Raw genomic sequence first — 18,634 nt, forward strand, 5'->3', positions numbered from 1 at the left:
TTCGTTTACTTAAATTTCCTGCGAATGTCCTGTTGAAAACGTCACGGAATGATGACGCTTATGTTGACGCGTGCTTGTGACGTTATTGGTTGGAGCGGACATGTTCTCCCAGCAACACTCACGGCTAAAAGTCGTCTATTTTCATCGCCTAATTACACAGTATTTTGGACATCTGTGTTGCTGAATATTTTGCAATTTGTTCAATTAATAATGGAGACGTCAAAGAAGAAAGCTGTTGGTGGAAAGCGGAGGATTGCAGCTGCTTTTAGCAACTGAAACACAGCCGGTGTTTCTTTGTTTGTTGTGAAGCTTTAACACAGAGCGGTCCAGCGAACATGTTTCTCCACGTCAACCAGAAAGTTTTTGGATGGGAAAATTGTGATATTAAGTCGGCTCGAGTGAATTATGCGACCTCATCCTGCAGCTCAAAAAGGCAGATGTGATCTTGGCTCCTCGGCTTCTCTCAGAGACACTGGCGTTCACCGCAGCCATCCGACTTTCAGGTGTGACTTTATATCCATCCATTTTCTACCGCTTATTCCCTTTTGGGGTCACGGGGGGGCGCTAGCGCCTATCTCAGCTACAATCGGGAGTACATCCTGGACAAGTCGGCACTTGGGCCAACACAGATAGACAGACAACATTCACACTCACATTCACACACTAGGGCCAATTTAGTGTTGCCAATCAACCTATCCCCAGGTGCATGTCTTTGGAAGTGGGAGGAAGCTGGAGTACCCGGAGGGAACCCACGCATTCACGGGGAGGACATGCAAACTCCACACAGAAAGATCCCAAACTTGGGATTGAACCCAGGACTGCAGGACCTTCGTATTGTGAGGCAGGAACACTAACCCCTCTGCCACCATGAAGCCCTAAGACTTTAAAATCTCACTAAAATACTATTAACACAATAAGCAGAAAAGGGATTTTCCAGAATTATCCTAGTAAATGTGTCTAATTACATCTGAAACGCTCCCACTGCCGCCGCCTGGAGCCGTCGCCTTTTCTTTTTCTTCTTTTTTGTGTGCTTCACTCTAACTTTCCTCATCCACGAATCTTTCATCCTCGCTCCAATTAATGGGGAAATTGTCGCTTTCTCTGTCCGAATCGCTCTCACTGCTGGTGGCCATGATTATAAACAATGTTCAGATGTGAGGAGCTCCACAACCCGTGACGTCACGCGCACATCGTCTAATACTTCCGGTACAGGCAAGGCTTTTTTATTAGCGACCAAAAGAAGCCAACTTTATCGTGGATGTTCTCTACTAAATCCTTTCAGCAAAAATATGGCAATATGGCGAAATGATCAAGTATGACACATAGAATGGAGCTGCTATCCCCGTTTAAATAAGAACATCTCATTTCCGTAATTAATAATATGTTGACGTGAGTTTAGTGCTGAAACAGAACGCTGCTGCTCCCTAGCGGCCACCAACAGAAATTTTTGTCCCCGTCCAAACTTTTCTATTCTAGTTATCAACTTTTGTTGTTCCTAAATATTAAATTCAGAGTAATAAAACATATGAGATTTGGAAGACTTAACAAAATAGAAGAAAAATATTACACGTGCTCATGCAGACACGACGAACTCAACAGTAGCCAAAATGTTACACTTTTTTTTCTAAATGTCGAACAATTGTTTTGAAGAAAGACAGTTAAAAAGCGTTTATGTGTATTAATTAGTCAAAAGTAAAATAGTTACCTATAATTGAAGTGGCGTGTAGTCGACAGGCCGGGGAATGTAGCGTGTCGCAGAGTGATGACGTACTTGTGTCGAAAGTGCGAATCAGTGTTCGAACTACAATGACGGGTTTTGAAGTGAAACTAGGACGAGGAGTAATAATTTAAGCTACTGATTTAATGCTGTTGGTGTCATGTTAGAAGCAGGAACACTCAGTACAACGGGATATTTTTTTAACCTGCAAGCCGAAAGTGCTGGCGGATCAAAACAACCTGACAGTACTTACTATGAATGGAAATGCACCGCTAGTCAGTGTTTTTTTTTTTTTTTGATTGATTGATTGATACTTTTATTAGTAGATTGCACAGTACAGTACATATTCCGTACAATTGACCAATAAATGGTAACACCCCAATAAGTTTTTCAACTTGTTTAAGTCGGGGTCCACGTTAATCAATTCATGGTAACCACTTTTCAACCACTGTGCTGCGGCACACGCATGTGCCGGGAGATACAGTGGGAAATGATCCGGAGTCAAAAATATTTGTGCAAACCTGTAATTATAGCAGGGGTCACCAAGCTTTTTGAAAGCAAGAGCTACTTCTTGGGTACTGATTAATGCGAAGGGCTACCAGTTTGATACACACTTCAATAAATTGCCAGAAATAGCCAATTTGCTCAATTTACCTTTAATAAATAAATCTATATATAAATAAAAATGGGTATTTCCGTCTGTCATTCCGTCATACATTTTTTTCCCTTATACGGAAGTTTTTTTTTGTAGAGGTTAAAGAGTCGAAATTGAAGATAAACTTTCAAAATTTAATTTTCTTTTTTTTTTTCCTGTTTTGTCCTCTTTTAAACCGTTCAATTAAGTGTTTGTTTTTTTAATCATTTATCCATCCATCCATCCATGGATAAATGATTAAAAAAAAAAACACTTAATTGAACGGTTTAAAAGAGGACAAAACAGGAAAAAAAAAAAAAGAAAATTAAATTTTGAAAGTTTATCTTCAATTTCGACTCTTTAAAAGTAAAAAAAACCAACCCCAAAAAAAGAAAAGAAAAACTAGCTATTCGAATCTTTTTGAAAAAAAAAAATAATAATAATTTATGGAACATCATTAGTAATTTTTCCTGATTAACATTAATTTTACAAATTTGATGACATGTTTTAAATTGGTTAAAATCCAATCTGCACTTTGTTAGAATATATAAAAAAATTGGACCAAGCTATATTTCTAACAAAGACAAATCGTTATTTGTTCTATATTTTCCAGAAGAAAAAAAAAAAGAAATTCAAAACACTTTGAAATAAGATTTAAATTTGATTTTACAGATTTTCTAGATTTGCCAGGATATTTTTTTTTTAATTTTAATCATAATAAGTTTGAAGAAATATTTCACAAATATTCTTTGTCGAAAAAACAGAAGCTAAAATGAAGAATTAAATTAAAATGGAATTATTATTCTTTACAATAAAAAAATAAATGTACTTGAACATTGATTTAAATTGTCAGGAAAGAAGAGGAAGGAATTTAAAAGGTAAAAAGGTATATGTGTTTTTCAACCACTGTGCTGCGGCACACGCATGTGCCGTGAGATACAGTGGGAGATGATCCGGGGTCAAAAATATTTTTTGCAAACCAGTAATTATAGCAGCTACCAGTTTGATACACACTTCAATAAATTGACAGAAATAGCCAATTTGCTCAATTTACCTTTAATACATACATCTATATATAAATAAAAATGGGTATTTCCATCTGTCATTCCGTCGTACATTTTTTTTCCTTTTACGGAAGTTTTTTTTTGTAGAGAATAAATGATGAAAAAAACACTTAATTGAACGGTTTAAAAGAGGAGAAAACAGGGAAAAATGAAAATTAAATTTTGAAACAGTTTATCTTTAATTTCGACTCTTTAAAATTCAAAAATCAACCCAAAAAAAAGAAGAGAAAAATTAGCTAATTCGAATCTTTTTGAAAAAAAAATAAAAAAAAGAATTTATGGACCATCATTAGTCATTTTTCCTAATTAAGATTATTTTAGAATTTTGATGACATGTTTTAAATAGGTTGAAATCCAATCCGCACTTTCCATCCATCCATCCATTTTCTACCGCTTATTCCCTTTTAGGGGTCGCGGGCGCCTATCTCAGCTACAAGCGGGCGGAAGGCAGGGTACACCCTGGACAAGTCGCCACCTCATCTGCACTTTGTTAGAATATATAACAAATTGGACCAAGCTATATTTTTAACAAAGACAAATCATTATTTCTTCTAGATTTTCCAGAACAAAAAGAAAAAAATAATTCAAAACACTTTGAAATAAGATTTAAATGTGATTTTACAGATTTTCTAGACTTGCCAGGATATATTTATTTTATTTTAATCATAAGTTTGAAGAAATATTTCACAAATATTCTTCGTCAAAAAAACAGAAGCTAAAATGAAGAATGAAATTAAAATATATTTATTATTATTCTAAATTTACTTGAATATTGATTCAAATTGAGGAAGGAATTTAAAAGGTAAAAAGGTATAAGTGTTTAAAAATCCTAAAATAATTTTTAAGGTTGTATTTTTTCTCTAAAATTCTCTTTCTGAAAGTTATAAGAAAGAAAGTAAAAAAAAAAAAAGAATTTATTTAAACGAGTGAAGACCAAGTCTTTAAAATATTTTCTTGGATTTTCAAATTCTATTTGAGTTTTGTCTCTCTTAGAATTAAAAATGTGGAGCAAAGCGAGACCAGCTTGCTAGTAATTAAATAAATACGTCCTCAGTGAGTCCACGTTTATTGTGATTGTAGAACCGCCCCCCAGCACACTAGCATGTAGTACAGAACACTGGCAACCACAGACTGGTAGTACATCCACGTTTTTGTTTTGTTTTTTTACAAATGTTGACTATGAACAATAACAAGATGTGATAAGTCAGTTACAGCTCATCTTAGGACCTATTCTGTGTTTTATGTTGCAGCAAGTTACATTCCTAGTTTGTCAACCCGTTCTCAATAAAACTCTTCTGATTCTGTTTTTTTCTCAGACATAAAATATAAAATTAAATGTTGACAGATGACAAAGAACTTGTGTTCATGCTACACTGAGACGGGAAAACAAAAATAAAAACAAGGGACAACTTCGTTTTGGGTTTTTCTCACATTTTATTTAACAAATGTTCCTCTGCTGTTGCAGTTTGTCACTCAGCTGTTCCTGTGGGAGAAACAAGCATGTTAGAGGGCGTCTTATTCTAGGGTCAAGATTCATTTACAGTAGCAATAACGTCTTCTTTGCTAGTACCGTATTTTACGCACTATAACGCGCACCTAAAAACCTCAAATTTTCTGCGAAGCTGACAGTGCAGATTATTATTGAGGGGCAGGGGCTCAAAGTCAGAAAAGGGCAGGAATTTTTTTCTGGGTCCTTTACACAATATGGAAATTAATGTAAAATTACATTTGCTAAAAGGAAGCTAACTACTTAGCTGTGTGTCCTTTGTAGGTAAAAGTGATTTTCATTTCTTTTGTGTCAACAAATTATTGTCATAATGAGTTAATTGACATTATAATAGGTTGGACTACATGAAAAGCAACAAAACACTGGTTTATTATCAGGCTATTTATTGTTAAAGATAAGCACTTTAATATTGAACATTGCAACAAGAACTTTGAAAAAAATAAAATTTAAGTAAATAAATACCCAAATGGATATACTTCAATGTGAAAATCTGTCCTTCTTCCCTTAACTTGATGAAAACACCATCAAGTCGTAGTCTTTCATGGAAGAGGGATGTGTACTATGGCTATGAGTTGTTGTTTTTTTCCCTTGGCCTCAGTCTGCACCCCCACTCCAGGGCCCAGGCTAAGACCGATTTTTTAAATTTTATTTTAATCTTCTATCCCCCCCCCCCCCCCTTGTTTACCTGTATGTCATCTTTTTTTGTAAGGGGCGCTGGAAGCCGGCAGACCCGTCAGCGATCCTGTTCCGTCTCCCTGTAATGTTTGTCTGATCTTGAATGGGATTGTGCTGAAAATTGTAATTTTCCTGAAGGAACTTTCCTGACGGAATAAATAAAGTACTATCTAATCTAATCTTCTCACTTAATGCTCAGACTAAACAACTGAAACAAAAATATGGACCAGGGGCCAGTAGAGGGCTGCAGGATGGAGGCCACTCAGACCAAAATATGCTCCTCAATGTAAATTCAGGGCTTCCGTAAAATGCTGTGAAATTAGAGCACATCAGTAGCCAAGGCTGTCCTTTGTCACCGATTCTGTTCATAACTTTTATGGACAGAATTTCTAGGCGCAGTCAAGGCGTTGAGGGGTTCCGGTTTGGTGACCGCAGGATTAGGTCTCTGCTTTTTGCAGACGATGTGGTCCTGATGGCTTCATCTGACCGGGATCTTCAGCTCTCACTGGATCGGTTCGCAGCCGAGTGTGAAGCGACCGGAATGAGGATCAGCACCTCCAAGTCCGAGTCCATGGTTCTCGCCCGGAAAAGGGTGGAATGCCATCTCCGGGTTGGGGAGGAGACCCTGCCCCAAGTGGAGGAGTTCAAGTACCTAGGAGTCTTGTTCACGAGTGAGGGAAGAGTGGATCGTGAGATCGACAGGCGGATCGGTGCGGCGTATTCAGTAATGCGGACGTTGTACCGATCCGTTGTGGTGAAGAAGGAGCTGAGCCGGAAGGCAAAGCTCTCAATTTACCGGTCGATCTACGTTCCCATCCTCACCTATGGTCATGAGCTTTGGGTCATGACCGAAAGGATAAGATCACGGGTACAAGCGGCCCAAATGAGTTTCCTCCGCCGTGTGGCGGGTCTCTCCCTTAGAGATAGGGTGAGAAGCTCTGCCATCCGGGAGGAACTCAAAGTAAAGCCGCTGCTCCTTCACATCGAGAGGAGCCAGATGAGGTGGTTCGGGCATCTGGTCAGGATGCCACCCGAACGCCTCCCGAGGGAGGTGTTTAGGGCACGTCCAACCGGTAGGAGGCCACGGGGGAAGACCCAGGACACGTTGGGAAGACTATGTCTCCCGGCTGGCCTGGGAACGTCTCGGGATCCCCCGGGAAGAGCTAGACGAAGTGGCTGGGGAGAGGGAAGTCTGGGTTTCCCTGCTTAGGCTGTTGCCCCCGCGACCCGACCTCGGATAAGCGGAAGACGATGGATGGATGGATGGACAGTAGCCAAACCTTCTTTAAAGCAGCAACCTTCTGGGAGCCATGTCCCTGTAGATGTTGATCACATCATTGTGATTTATGACTACGTCTTTTTCAACGGAGAGGAGAAGGAGATCAGACGGCCTTTCTTCTGAGTGAGTTTTTGACCAGCTTCAGTTTAGAAAAATACCTCTCTACTGTGGCAGTAGAGAGGTCTTTCCAGTGCTGGAAAGATGTCATGTCCACTGTTGTCTCTTAGTGTTTTTAAGATCCCCTTCAGTGTGAGAGTGGCATGGAATGATGCATAGAGAACTGAGGTCTGTCTTCAGCTTCTCTTCTTCTCCTCCATAGAATTCACACAGCTTCAGTAGAGTCAGGACCCGTGGCATCTTTACCTACCCAGTGGCTGGCCTTCGTCCAACTGTGGAGTGCACTGAGTACTTTGAAGGACTGTGTCTTCCCGTCTCCCTTAAATCTCCTGTGTGGTTCCTGAGAAAGAACATCAAGGAATGGATAGTACATCTTCACTCTGTACTACTCTTCCACTGATTTGAAGGAGTGTGTCTCTGTGGCTGCAGTAGAACTGTGTTTATACTTTGCTGCCTTTTCGGTCCCGGGGGGGGGGCTGTGGGAATGCTGACTTCAGAAGCCTTTGCCTTTTCTGTGGCATTCTTGAACAGTTTGGAAAACTGTTCTTCTGTTCTCAGATTGGACAAGGTATCCGTCACTCCCCCAACAACACTATATGCCGTGGACAGGTCAATACTCTGGTTCTGGAGTGACATCAAAAACTGGTGTGGCTATTGCAAGGCACAGTAAGAACTCAAAGTCGATGGCATTCTTGCATCCCCAGCAGCAGTATCTGGAGGCTCTTGGACTGTTAGATCAGTGAGGGTCTTCACTACAGCATCCAACACCTTGTTGAGGGCCTTCAGGGCTTTCTCCCTACATGCCCAGCGTGTGTCAGAGAGCTTCTGTAGTTGAATGAGATGCTCTCCAGGGCGCAGGTCCTGTTGGCCTTTTTACAAATGCTGTGTGTCTTTTTGAAGAGGCAGTGAAGAACACAGAGCTTCTCTACAAGGTTGGAAAAGGTGATTAAGTGCAGGCTTGATTTTGCACTTTCAACCAGGACTAGATTCAGGCAGTGGGCGTGGCAATGGACATTTAGAGCCTTGGCATTGTGTTGCAGTATTCTTGTTTGCAGTCCTTTGTACTGACCACTCATATTGGCAGCACCATCGCATGTTTTCAATCTGTAGGTCATTCATTTGTAACAGGTCCAAAACTGTTTTCTCCATCTCCTCACCTGTTGTGGTTGACACATTACAAACCTGGAGGAAGCGCTCCTTGACATCCATTTCAAATACATAACGTACAAGAAAGGAGACCTGCTCACAGTGAGACACATCAGTGGTTTCATCTACAAGTATGGAATAGATTTTAGCCTCCTCCATTTCTTTTCTTATCTCTGTTCTTGCGAATGTGGCCAGGGCTGTTATGAGATCATTTTCAATCAATCAATCAATCACTGTTTACTTATATAGCCCTAAATTGCTAGTGTCTCAAAGGGCTGCACAAACCACTACGACATCCTCGGTAGGCCCACATAAGGGCAAGGAAAACTCACACCCAGTGGGACGTCGGTGACAATGATGACTATGAGAACCATGGAGAGGAGGAAAGCAATGGATGTCAGTGTCAGGTGGGTCTAACATGATACTTTGAAAGTTCAATCCATAATGGATCCAACACAGTCGCGAGAGTCCAGTCCAAAGCGGATCCAACACAGCAGCGAGAGTCCAGTCCAAAGCGGAGCCAGCAGGAAAACATCCCAAGCGGAGGCGGATTTTGTGTTCTGTTTGAGAGTAATGAAACCCAACTCTTCTTCTAAGCTTGAGAACACTATCGTATTGGCTGAACATTTTCACAAGTTCAAGGAAGTTGCCCTGGTTTGAGCTTGCAGAAGACTTATCACCATCTCGTGCGAGATACAGAATAATGTCAATCAATCTGGTCAAAATGTCCCTGTTTCTTTGTTTCTCTCGCTCTTGCCTTGAATGTCTGCTACATCAAGAGCTGCTTGTAATGCAGTCTTTTTGAAAGTGTTCCATCGCACCATACTTGTCAAGTGGGCCCCTGAGTTTGCATGCTCTTGCATTCTTTCAAGCCCTTTTCTCCAGTTGTTTATCCCGGCCACTCTCCAAGCAGACTTGCTGTACTTTTCTACATTAAGAAAAAGACGACAGCTGAAGCAGAACATACCATCCTTGTCTGGTGAGTATTCCAACCACGTTCTAGTGTTATACAGTTTCTTTGAAATGATCGTCCATCTGCATTTTTGTGACTTTTAAGTACAGGTTGACATGGTCCTCTATCAACACACATTTTGACATAGCTGGCATTACATTTTAGATCAAAAGTTTGTTGGTGGGCAGGATCTGTAAGATACGTTAACAGTGCAATATTTGATAAAATCTCTTCTCCTACATCACTTGTAGCTCCTTCTACACCCCCCCCCCCATCTATGGCTTCCTCTGCAGTATCATCTGCCTCCCTTCTTGTGGATTCTTCCTCCCCAACATTTACTGGGATTTCTAAGGCTTTCTCTGTGTCAGGAGTTGCATCTAAAGCCTCTTTTCTCTCAGGTATTGCTTCTACACTCTCCTCCTCCTCTCTCTCAGGTGTTGCTTCTAAGGTCTCTGCCTCTCTCTCAGGTGTGACACTTTCTGAGGTCTGTGGTCTTTCTTGAATTCGGGTGCTAGTACTTGGTTTTAACCATGCATTAAGAGGTCTGCTACCCTTAGCTGCTTCCTGGCGCTCCTTCTCCTTCCTTTTCTGTATCCTTTCTTTTTTTGGCATTGTGCTGCAGGCATAATCAACATGAATCAAGTTTAAATACAGATGGTAATATTCCGAACAGGTAACCTACATCTTATGTCCCCAGAATGCTGAAATTATTATTATTATTAATAATAATATTTATTATCATTATTCTTCTTATTATTACTGTTATTATTTTGTTAACCCACACAGTAATAGCAAAGTCACAATAAACTTTATATCTAAACCTCTATTGTGAGAGAAATGTGATCCGCCGTAAACACGGTGCATTTTATTTTGAAAATTAACCCGGTGTTTTATTTTGTATTTTGTACACTACTTCCTGTCCCGCACGATCCGCTCTGCTCTGTGTGGAATTGATGCGCCGTGCTCCGATGTCCGGCAAAAACAGAAGCTGAGACATTGAATAATACAGCGTTTTTCTGAAATATGACCCATATTAGATGCCGAATAAGTGGACGGCGACTAAACCATAACTCACAGGTTCAAGTTGCTCCACTGTCACATCTCCTCAGGGGCGCAGTTGGCTCTCTCTCCTCTCACTTACTCGTCCCCTCTCTCTCTCTGGCGGAAGCGGCAGGCTCAAACAACCCGGCATTACAAGCAAACGGAGTTTTTGTACCACTGTTTTTTTTTTTTTTACATCCTGACAATAATTTATTAATGTTTAAAGAAAAAGAAAAAAACAAAAACAAAAAAACACACAGGCAGAGGGTACTTTTTAAGACTAGGCAAAAAAGAGCAGGAGCTCAAGCACCCTTAGGGCCCTATGTGTGCACGTGCCGGACTGTAGCATCTATTCTGTAAGCCTTATAATGCGGTGCGCCTTATATATGAACAACGTTTTAAAAAAGGCCATTCATTGAAGGTGCGCCTTATAATCCAGTGCGCCTTATAGTGCAGTAAATACGGTACTTTGTATCGCAGACGTGTAGAAGCCAACAAAGCATGTTTTCATGAGGCAGCCAGCAAAGTGCATTGTAAGTGATCAACATGACAAGAGGGGTCAACAAGTGCCTAATGATGTGATCTTTAAGTAAGGCTTAATCACCATGATGTGTTTCTTACTTGGCGACAACACCGTCGGCCTTGGCCAGCCTGAGGATGGAGTCATCAGCCTCGCCCTGTTGGGAACAAATGCTGGTTTTAGTGCTGGTTTCTGCATGTCTCAGCAACAAATGTACTGCCCAGGTCTGACTGCATACCACTATTACATAGACAACAGCATACACCTGTCTGTACAGTACGGACAAAACTGTAAGCATTTGACAATAACGTTGAATATTTGAAGTTTACTGTGGCCAAACAAGCACTAATGTAACCATGACAATGTGTAACACAGTACAAGTAACCTTCAAATGCAAGAAACATTTTTATTACTGATGTATTGTTGTAATTGGAAGGTGAATAACTTAATTATCCTAAATAGGTGAACAAACGTCAAAATAAAATGCACTTTAATAAATATTGAACATGTTGAAGTGCAGTGTCCCCCAATGGAAAGACTGGGTTGTTGCAATTGTAGTTGAGGGTTGTAATGCCTCCTGACTTCGCATTTTCAGGCCTTCATTATCGCAAAATCCATTGAATGACTTTTTTGTTTTTTAATGACCCGTAGAAACCCTGAAACAGCTCATGCATTTGTGTCACACACACACGCACATGGGACACTTTAGACAACTTGTGGACCTTTACTACACGGCAGGAAGTCTACAATTCTAAGTATCAGGGGTGTAAAGACAACCATATCCAAGAACATCCATCTGTGCTTGACTAGTTGGCCTTCCAGAAGATATATTTGACATCATTTTAAAAGGTTAATAATCCATGTTATCCATACTGGAAGGAAAACATTGGCTTTAAGAACCGCACACTTCACACAACCTTCTCTTTTGCACTTTCAGATAACCACCTTAAACATTAACGTGAAAGCATCCAAGATGGAGAGCAAGGTCGCAGAAGTCTTCAGGTCAACTTTTTACTTTTACTTCTTTTCCTCACCTTTTTGTGCAGAGCTCAAAAGGACATACTCTGAAATAGTTATTTTTCCTTTTAGCATGGAGTGCTGCAGACAACCAAAGAGCAGCAGAGGGTGAGAAGCTGACCATAGACTCTGGCCAATGGTCAGCAAAGCAAGGCTAAACAACTCTTACTGTTATATTACTGGCAAAGGTGCAGTCTCTGGACAATAGAAAGGCTGCCCTCGTTACACAAGGTGGCTGCATGGACACTAAGATGATTTCTAACTCCTGCTCTGACAATGTGGAATATCTGACTTTGAAGTTGAGGCCATTTGATCTGCAAAGTGTTGTTTAAAGAGGATATGCATGACATATCCTGTAATGATCTTGGCTGCTTTTAAACACTCTCATCTATACTAATTACCTCACAAGAAATAACGGGATTATAGAAAACGTCCAGTATTTATTTCAGTCACACTGCTTCAAGTTTTGGCTAAAAAGTTACTGAATTGATTTCAGCTCACTGAATCGTTCCCAAAAAACCCCCAAATAACAATATTGTCCCCGAATCTAATTGGCAACTTCAGATTACGAATGGAATGAAATGTTTACTCCCCTTCAAAGTAACAATTAAAGCAGAGAATTATAGAAAATGCCCTGGATTCAAACAAGTTATTCATGGTTGCGCAGGTCACTCACCATCCTGCGGATAGCGCCACAGATGGCGTAGGTCTTGAACTGACCGTTGAAACGTCCTGTGACCTTGTCCACCTGCCACAACAACAACAACAACAACGTCTATTTCATATCTTTATGGGCGTGAATAAACAATACACATACATTGATGAAAATAAAAGTGTTCATCGTTAAAAATACATTTGAAGTGTGGAGAGCAACAATAAAAGTATTTATTATGAACACACCTCAGCTATGTTGATCTGGACAGAAGCGTGATCCTTGGCTCCAATGATTCTGTTGCTAGCAGAGCTTTGAGACACAAAACAACAATTTTAATACATTTTATATGGGTTCCTTTCACACCATGTATCAGGGATGTTGAGGGCCATATGATACAAATGCCAGTCATTTGGACATTTAACATGTTGTAACCCCACCACTGTGGGTATGCTAAGAAGTTGTAATTATTCATTCTTTTTCATACATTTACTACAGGATTGCTTATTATTTTTATTGGATAGTAGTCTGAATTTTTCAATTGTTAGTTTTTCCTTGTCATATTTATTTTTACCCCATATTTGTCCCCACTACCGCACCTTAAACTGGAGTCCTTAATCTCATTTTATACAAATATAATGACAATAAAGTCCATTCTATTCTACTGCTTGTCCCTTTCAGGGTAGCTGCAATTGTGTGGAAGACAGAGTGTATCAATAAAAAATGGCAACATTTCCAAGTTTAATATGAGCATCCTTACATTACACCTCTTGGCTGTTTTTTAACATTCACATATTTCCAGTGGTTAGCTCAGAGGTATGACTGTGGTGCGTTCTTTCTGACGTCACTTCCTGAGTGGGGCGCCGTCTTTCTGGCGTCACTTCCTCTCCGAAGTCAGTTTGTAAACCATCAATGAGTCCATACAAAACTACGAGCCGGGGATTCAAGAAATAGATGGTGCACTTATCCGTGTAAAAAATTGTCTGAGGAGGCGAACCTTAAACGCTGGTTTAGTGTGGCTGAAACGGGACTTGGGCTAAATAATTATTTGTTTAAGTGTATTATTTGTTCAGTGTAGATATAGCCTTAGACACCCCTGCCATGATGGTCACTATTATTAATAGCCACCAAACTGGGACGAAATGAGCATTTCTTACCATTTACGTGGGACGTAAAGGTCCACATATTCACCAGCGTCGTTCTGCATGGTCAAAGGTGAGCAGGTCGTCTACAAACTGCAACACAAACAAGCAACATGTTAAACTCATGTGTTACTAGGGCTGGGTGATATATGGAATATACTGGATACATCCCAAAGTTTGTGTCTGTGCGATATAGAAAATGACTATGGTGATATTGGAGTATATGTTCTCACGCAGTTGCAGGCATTACACTACAGGCTCTTCTCACTCTTTTTTGTCTATCCTTCCCACAGAGACGTAAAACAAGCGCACCTTTTTACATACTGTCGCGCGTGCAACATCATACGCCAGAGAGGTAGCGGCATGGGTAACGTTAGCTGTGATGCTCGCAATGCGAGTGGTAGAATAATACAAGAGAGAGAAGATGCCAATCTGGTAACAAATTAAGGAAGAATTAATCCCAAGAAAAACTGCAGTGTGTCCTTCATCCGGTGGTGGTTTGGCTTCAAGCGGGAAGATGTTGAACAGACAACAGTAATATGACAAGTATAGGGCAAAGGCGTTGCTACAAAAAGTAGCTGTACGGGAGCCTGTAAAGGACTGTATGTTACGTTAGGGGGATGCTCTAATTATTCACTATTTACCAAATAAATCTAGTCTAAGGGAGAGTGTGAGGAGACAACTTATATAGCTTGTACACAGTCACAGGGGAGTGTCTATTCAATAACTTAAGTCAAAACGTTACTAAACCTGCCGTTCATGCAGTCACTGTGCAGCAAACAAAACACACCTGCGAGCTGCGGTTAGCATAGACGTCACGTCTACTGGCAACGTGAAGCGCCCAAACGTCCTTAAACTTTTAAATAATACACTTTATCAACTGTTATTTATAAGACTCTGAAGTAGAAAGCGTACAGTAGTTACTTCTCCAAGCTGCAACCGTGGGGAACTACCGCCCGTGCAACACGTAGAACGACGCTACGTTGCTTGTTAATGCTGGAGCTCTCTGAACACTTTCACTCCTTTTACCTGCCAGCAGAAATTTAACTGCTCGTAACCATAGCAACCACAACCATAGAAACAGTTAAAACAACTTCCATCCACCCATCCATCCATTTTCTACCGCTTATTCCCTTTCGGAGTCGCGGGGGGCGCTGGCGCCTATCTCAGCTACAATCGGGCAGAAGGCGGGGTACACCCTGGACAAGTCGCCACCTCATCGCAGGGCCAACACGGATGGACAGACAACATTCACACACTAGGGCCAATTTAGTGTTGCCAATCAACCTATCCCCAGGTGCATGTCTTTGGAAGTGGGAGGAAGCCGGAGTACCCGGAGGGAACCCACGCATTCACGGGGAGAACATGCAAACTCCACACAGAAAGATCCCGAGCCTGGATTTGAACCCAGGACTGCAGGAACTTCGTATTGTGAGGCAGACGCACTAACCCCTCTGCCACCGTGAAGCCCGTTAACTTACAAAAACATATTTTAACCTCCGAAACAACACACATGAAAGAGAAATAAATAATAATTAATCCCTTAACAGAAATGATCTCCTGTTTGCTGACCTGAAGGGACAATTACACAAAAGGGACGGCGTGGCGCAGTGGGAGAGTGGCCGTGCGCAACCCGAGGGTCACTGGTTCAAATCCCACCTAGAACCAACCTCGTCACGTCCGTTGTGTCCTGAGCAAGACACTTCACCCTTGCTCCTGATGGGTGCTGGTTGGCGCCTTGCATGGTGTGTGAATGGGTAAATGTGGAAGTAGTGTCAAAGCGCTTTGAGTACCTTGAAGGTAGAAAAGCGCTATACAAGTACAACCCATTTATCTTATCTAAATATGCAAACCTTCAGAACATTACCATGAATTGATTAACGTGGACCCCGACTTAAACAAGTTGAAAAACGTATTCGGGTGTTACCATTTAGTGGTCAATTGTACGGAATATGTACTGTACTGTGCAATCTACTAATAAAAGTATCAGTCAATCAATCAAAACAGTAGCACCACTGCTAATGTGTGGCATCATTTGAAAAGTCACCCGCCAGAGAATGAGGAGTGCTTGAAACTCCGCATGTCAACATCTCCGGCCAGTGCCACACCCACAAAATGCATATCGACATAGTATAAAACAAATAGTCAACAACAGAAGGAGATAACATCCGCAGGAACCTACCACATAGTGAAGGACATACACTATTTGATTCCCTATTATTTATCTCATTTTTATTTGACACTTATTGAAATATCCGGTGTGACATCATGCACAAAAGTGCACTTTGTTTTTAAACTATTGTAGTAGCGTTCCGAAAAAAAAGTGCACTTTAATTTAGTGTTTTGATATGTCGTCTTAGTGACATCATGCAAAAAAGTGCACTAGTTTTAAAATGTCTGACAATCTTTCTGATTTAGAAATGACATGAAAGTTTGTGCCACTGCTTAAAGGCCTACTGAAAGCCACTACTAGCGACCACGCAGTCTGATAGTTTATATATCAATGATGAAATATTAACATTGCAACACATGCCAATACGGCCTTTTTAGTTTACTAAATTGCAATTTTAAATTTCCGCGAGGTATCCTGTTGAAAACGTCGCGGAATGATGACGCGTGCGCGTGACGTCACGGATTGTAGCGGACATTTTTTTCCAGCCCGATCCCAGCTATAAGTAGTCTGCTTTAATCGCATAATTACACAGTATTCTGGACATCTGTGTTGCTGAATCTTTTGCAATTTGTTCAATTAATAATGGAGAAGTCAACGTAGAAAGATGGAGGTGGGAAGCGGTGCACTGCAGCTGCCTTTAGCAACACAAACGCAGCCGGTATTTCCTTGTTTAAAATTCCCGAAAGTGAAGCTTTACTATGGAACAGAGTGGTCATGTGAACATGGATCCCGACCACATGTCAACCGGCAGTTTTCGGTGAGACAATTGTGGTAATAAGTCGGCTCTTACCGGAGACAACAGCGGAGCTTGCGTCCTGCTGCAGCAGCGTGACTTCCCTCAGAGACACTGCCGGTCACCACACCCCTCCGACTTTCAGGTACTATATAACCTCACTACAACACTAGTAACACAATAAGCGGATAAGGGATTTTCCAGAATTATCCTAGTAAATGTGTCTAATAACATCTGAATCGCTCTCACTGCCCTCTGCTTTTTTTTGTTTTATACTTTTTTTTCTTACTAGTCCTTCACTCTCATTTTCCTCATCCACAAATCTTTCATCCTCGCTCAAATTAATGGGGAAATGGTCGCTTTCTCAGTCCGAATCGCTCTCGCTGCCGGTGGCCATGATTGTAAACAATGTTCAGATGTGAGGAGCTCCACAACCCGTGACCTCACGCGCACATCGTCTGCCACTTCCGGTACGGGCAAGGCTTTTTTATTAGCGCCCAAAAATGGCGAACTTTATGGTCCATGTTCTCTACTAAATCCTTTCAGCAAATATATGGCAATATCGCAAAATGATCAAGTATGACACATAGAATGGACCTGCTATCCCTGTTTAAATAAGAAAATCTCATTTCAGTAGGCCTTTAATAAATACACTTTTGCTCAATCGACTTAGTTGTGATTTTTTCCCTTTCTGCATGTAAGTCTAAAAGTAGCATATAATAATGCAGTATAAAGAATAATGTTTTATTGTAGACATATAGAATCATCATACATGTTAGATCCGCTCAACATCCATTGCGTTTGGTCCCCATATGCGGTCCTCTCCAAGGTTTCTCATAGTCATCATGGTCACTGACACTGATGTCCCACTGGGGTGAGTTTTTCCTTGCCCTTGTGAGGGCTCTACCGAGGATGTCGTAGTGGTTTGTGCAGCCCTTTGAGACACTTGTGATTTAAGGCTATATAAATAAACAATTGATTGATACTGCTGTGAGTATATGCATCAAATGTTCATTCAAAGCTAAGACAATATATCGAGATGTATATCATGTATCGCGATATTAATAAAAAGGCCATATCGCCCAGCCCTATGTGTAACATGTATTAGCTACATAGCCACATGACCGCGAACACACGTTTCTGGTGCAACTTTACTGACTTAAAAATAAGCTCCATAAAACAATATCAATAATCACGATACCGAGCAGATGAAGCTAATAAAAGAGTTAGCCCGTTAGCTTAGCAATTAGCATCCGCGCAACACGGCCTCGTGCGACGGCTAACCAGACATTTTTTTCGCAACTATTCGCTCAAAAACACAATTTAATGGACACATACAGCAACACTGTAAACTTATATATGTCAGGAAACCACATGAAACTGGAGTAGCTCTCAAAAGACACTTTTTGGGGCATTTAAAGACGAGACCGCGACAAACACTCACCGTATCCGACAGATGGACGACAGGAAAGGAAGGGCCGCTGACCCGGAAGTCCAAATATGGCACTGTGCATTAATGTGTCGCCCCCTGCTGGAAAACGGTGGTATAACGGCCGTCAACGCTGTAGGCCAGGGGTGTCCAAACTTTTTCCACAGAAACATTTAAGCATGCGGGGACCATTTTGATATTTTTCATCTTCAAACAAAATATATGGATTTTTTTTTAATCCTTAGGACTCCTGGGGAGCATAGAGGGTCTCAGTCACTAAAATGTTGAAAATAAGTAAAATTATTATTATTAATTTTTATTTAATGCTTACAGTAAATCTGTATATCAACTTGAGGTTGATATACAGTAAAACAAATGAGGTTTTATGCATTTTCTGTCAAAGACAACTTTGTTTTTTCATAGTAAAACTGAAATATGCAGTATTTAGATAGATAGATAGTACTTTATTGATTCCTTCAGGAGAGTTCCTTTATTTAGCAATTAAAGCCCTCAAAGATCAATAATGCAGGACACCATTGATTTTATTTATTTAATAATTTTGAGTAATCACAGTGAAAAGTTAAATAAAATCATACTAAATATATTTGAGATCCGAAAGGTTCCCAACTCATAAAGTGATACATCTTTATTAGTTTTTTTTTCACTTTTAACACTTAAATTTCAAGATCAACTTCCAATATATCTGTCTATTTTAAGTTTGAACCATTATTTTGTTTGTTTTATGCTCTTTTGTCAAAACTTTGATGTTTTTATATGACAACCACACAACATATGCAATACTTTTTCCACATAAACCATTTTAAAGTGATAATTTT

At 40.5% G+C, this 18,634-nt stretch overlaps 1 protein-coding gene across 2 annotated transcripts; it reads right to left on the minus strand.

The window, feature by feature from the left end:
- Positions 1-4,829: 4,829 nt before the first annotated feature.
- LOC133554150 (small ribosomal subunit protein eS21) lies at positions 4,830-17,871 on the minus strand. Of its 2 annotated transcripts, none has more exons than XM_061902585.1 (6): positions 17,814-17,871; positions 13,479-13,556; positions 12,570-12,633; positions 12,346-12,417; positions 10,737-10,809; positions 4,830-4,898 (listed from the first exon to the last, which is right to left on the minus strand). In XM_061902585.1, exons 2-5 carry the CDS (start codon positions 13,526-13,528, stop codon positions 10,750-10,752), a joined length of 246 nt encoding a protein of 81 aa, XP_061758569.1. In that variant the 5' UTR covers positions 13,529-13,556; positions 17,814-17,871; the 3' UTR covers positions 4,830-4,898; positions 10,737-10,749. The 2 variants fall into 2 exon arrangements, with proteins under 2 accessions (XP_061758569.1, XP_061758568.1); XM_061902584.1 differs by having other exon boundaries at positions 10,754-10,809; positions 17,814-17,870.
- Positions 17,872-18,634: the final 763 nt, after the last annotated feature.

This window comes from Nerophis ophidion, linkage group LG06 (assembly GCF_033978795.1).
Source record: "Nerophis ophidion isolate RoL-2023_Sa linkage group LG06, RoL_Noph_v1.0, whole genome shotgun sequence".
NCBI classification, from domain to species: domain Eukaryota; kingdom Metazoa; phylum Chordata; class Actinopteri; order Syngnathiformes; family Syngnathidae; genus Nerophis; species Nerophis ophidion.

What these genes read in the sequence shown, in the direction of transcription:
- LOC133554150 (XM_061902584.1), bottom strand. Translation starts at nt 13,528, where the DNA reads ATGCAGAACGACGCTGGTGAATATGTGGACCTTTACGTCCCACGTAAA. An exon ending in CTTTACGTCCCACGTAAATG is followed by an intron (nt 12,634 to 13,478) that starts GTAAGAAATGCT and finishes TGTGTCTCAAAG; the next exon opens with CTCTGCTAGCAACAGAATCA. An exon ending in GTGGCGCTATCCGCAGGATG is followed by an intron (nt 10,810 to 12,345) that starts GTGAGTGACCTG and finishes TGTTCCCAACAG; the next exon opens with GGCGAGGCTGATGACTCCAT.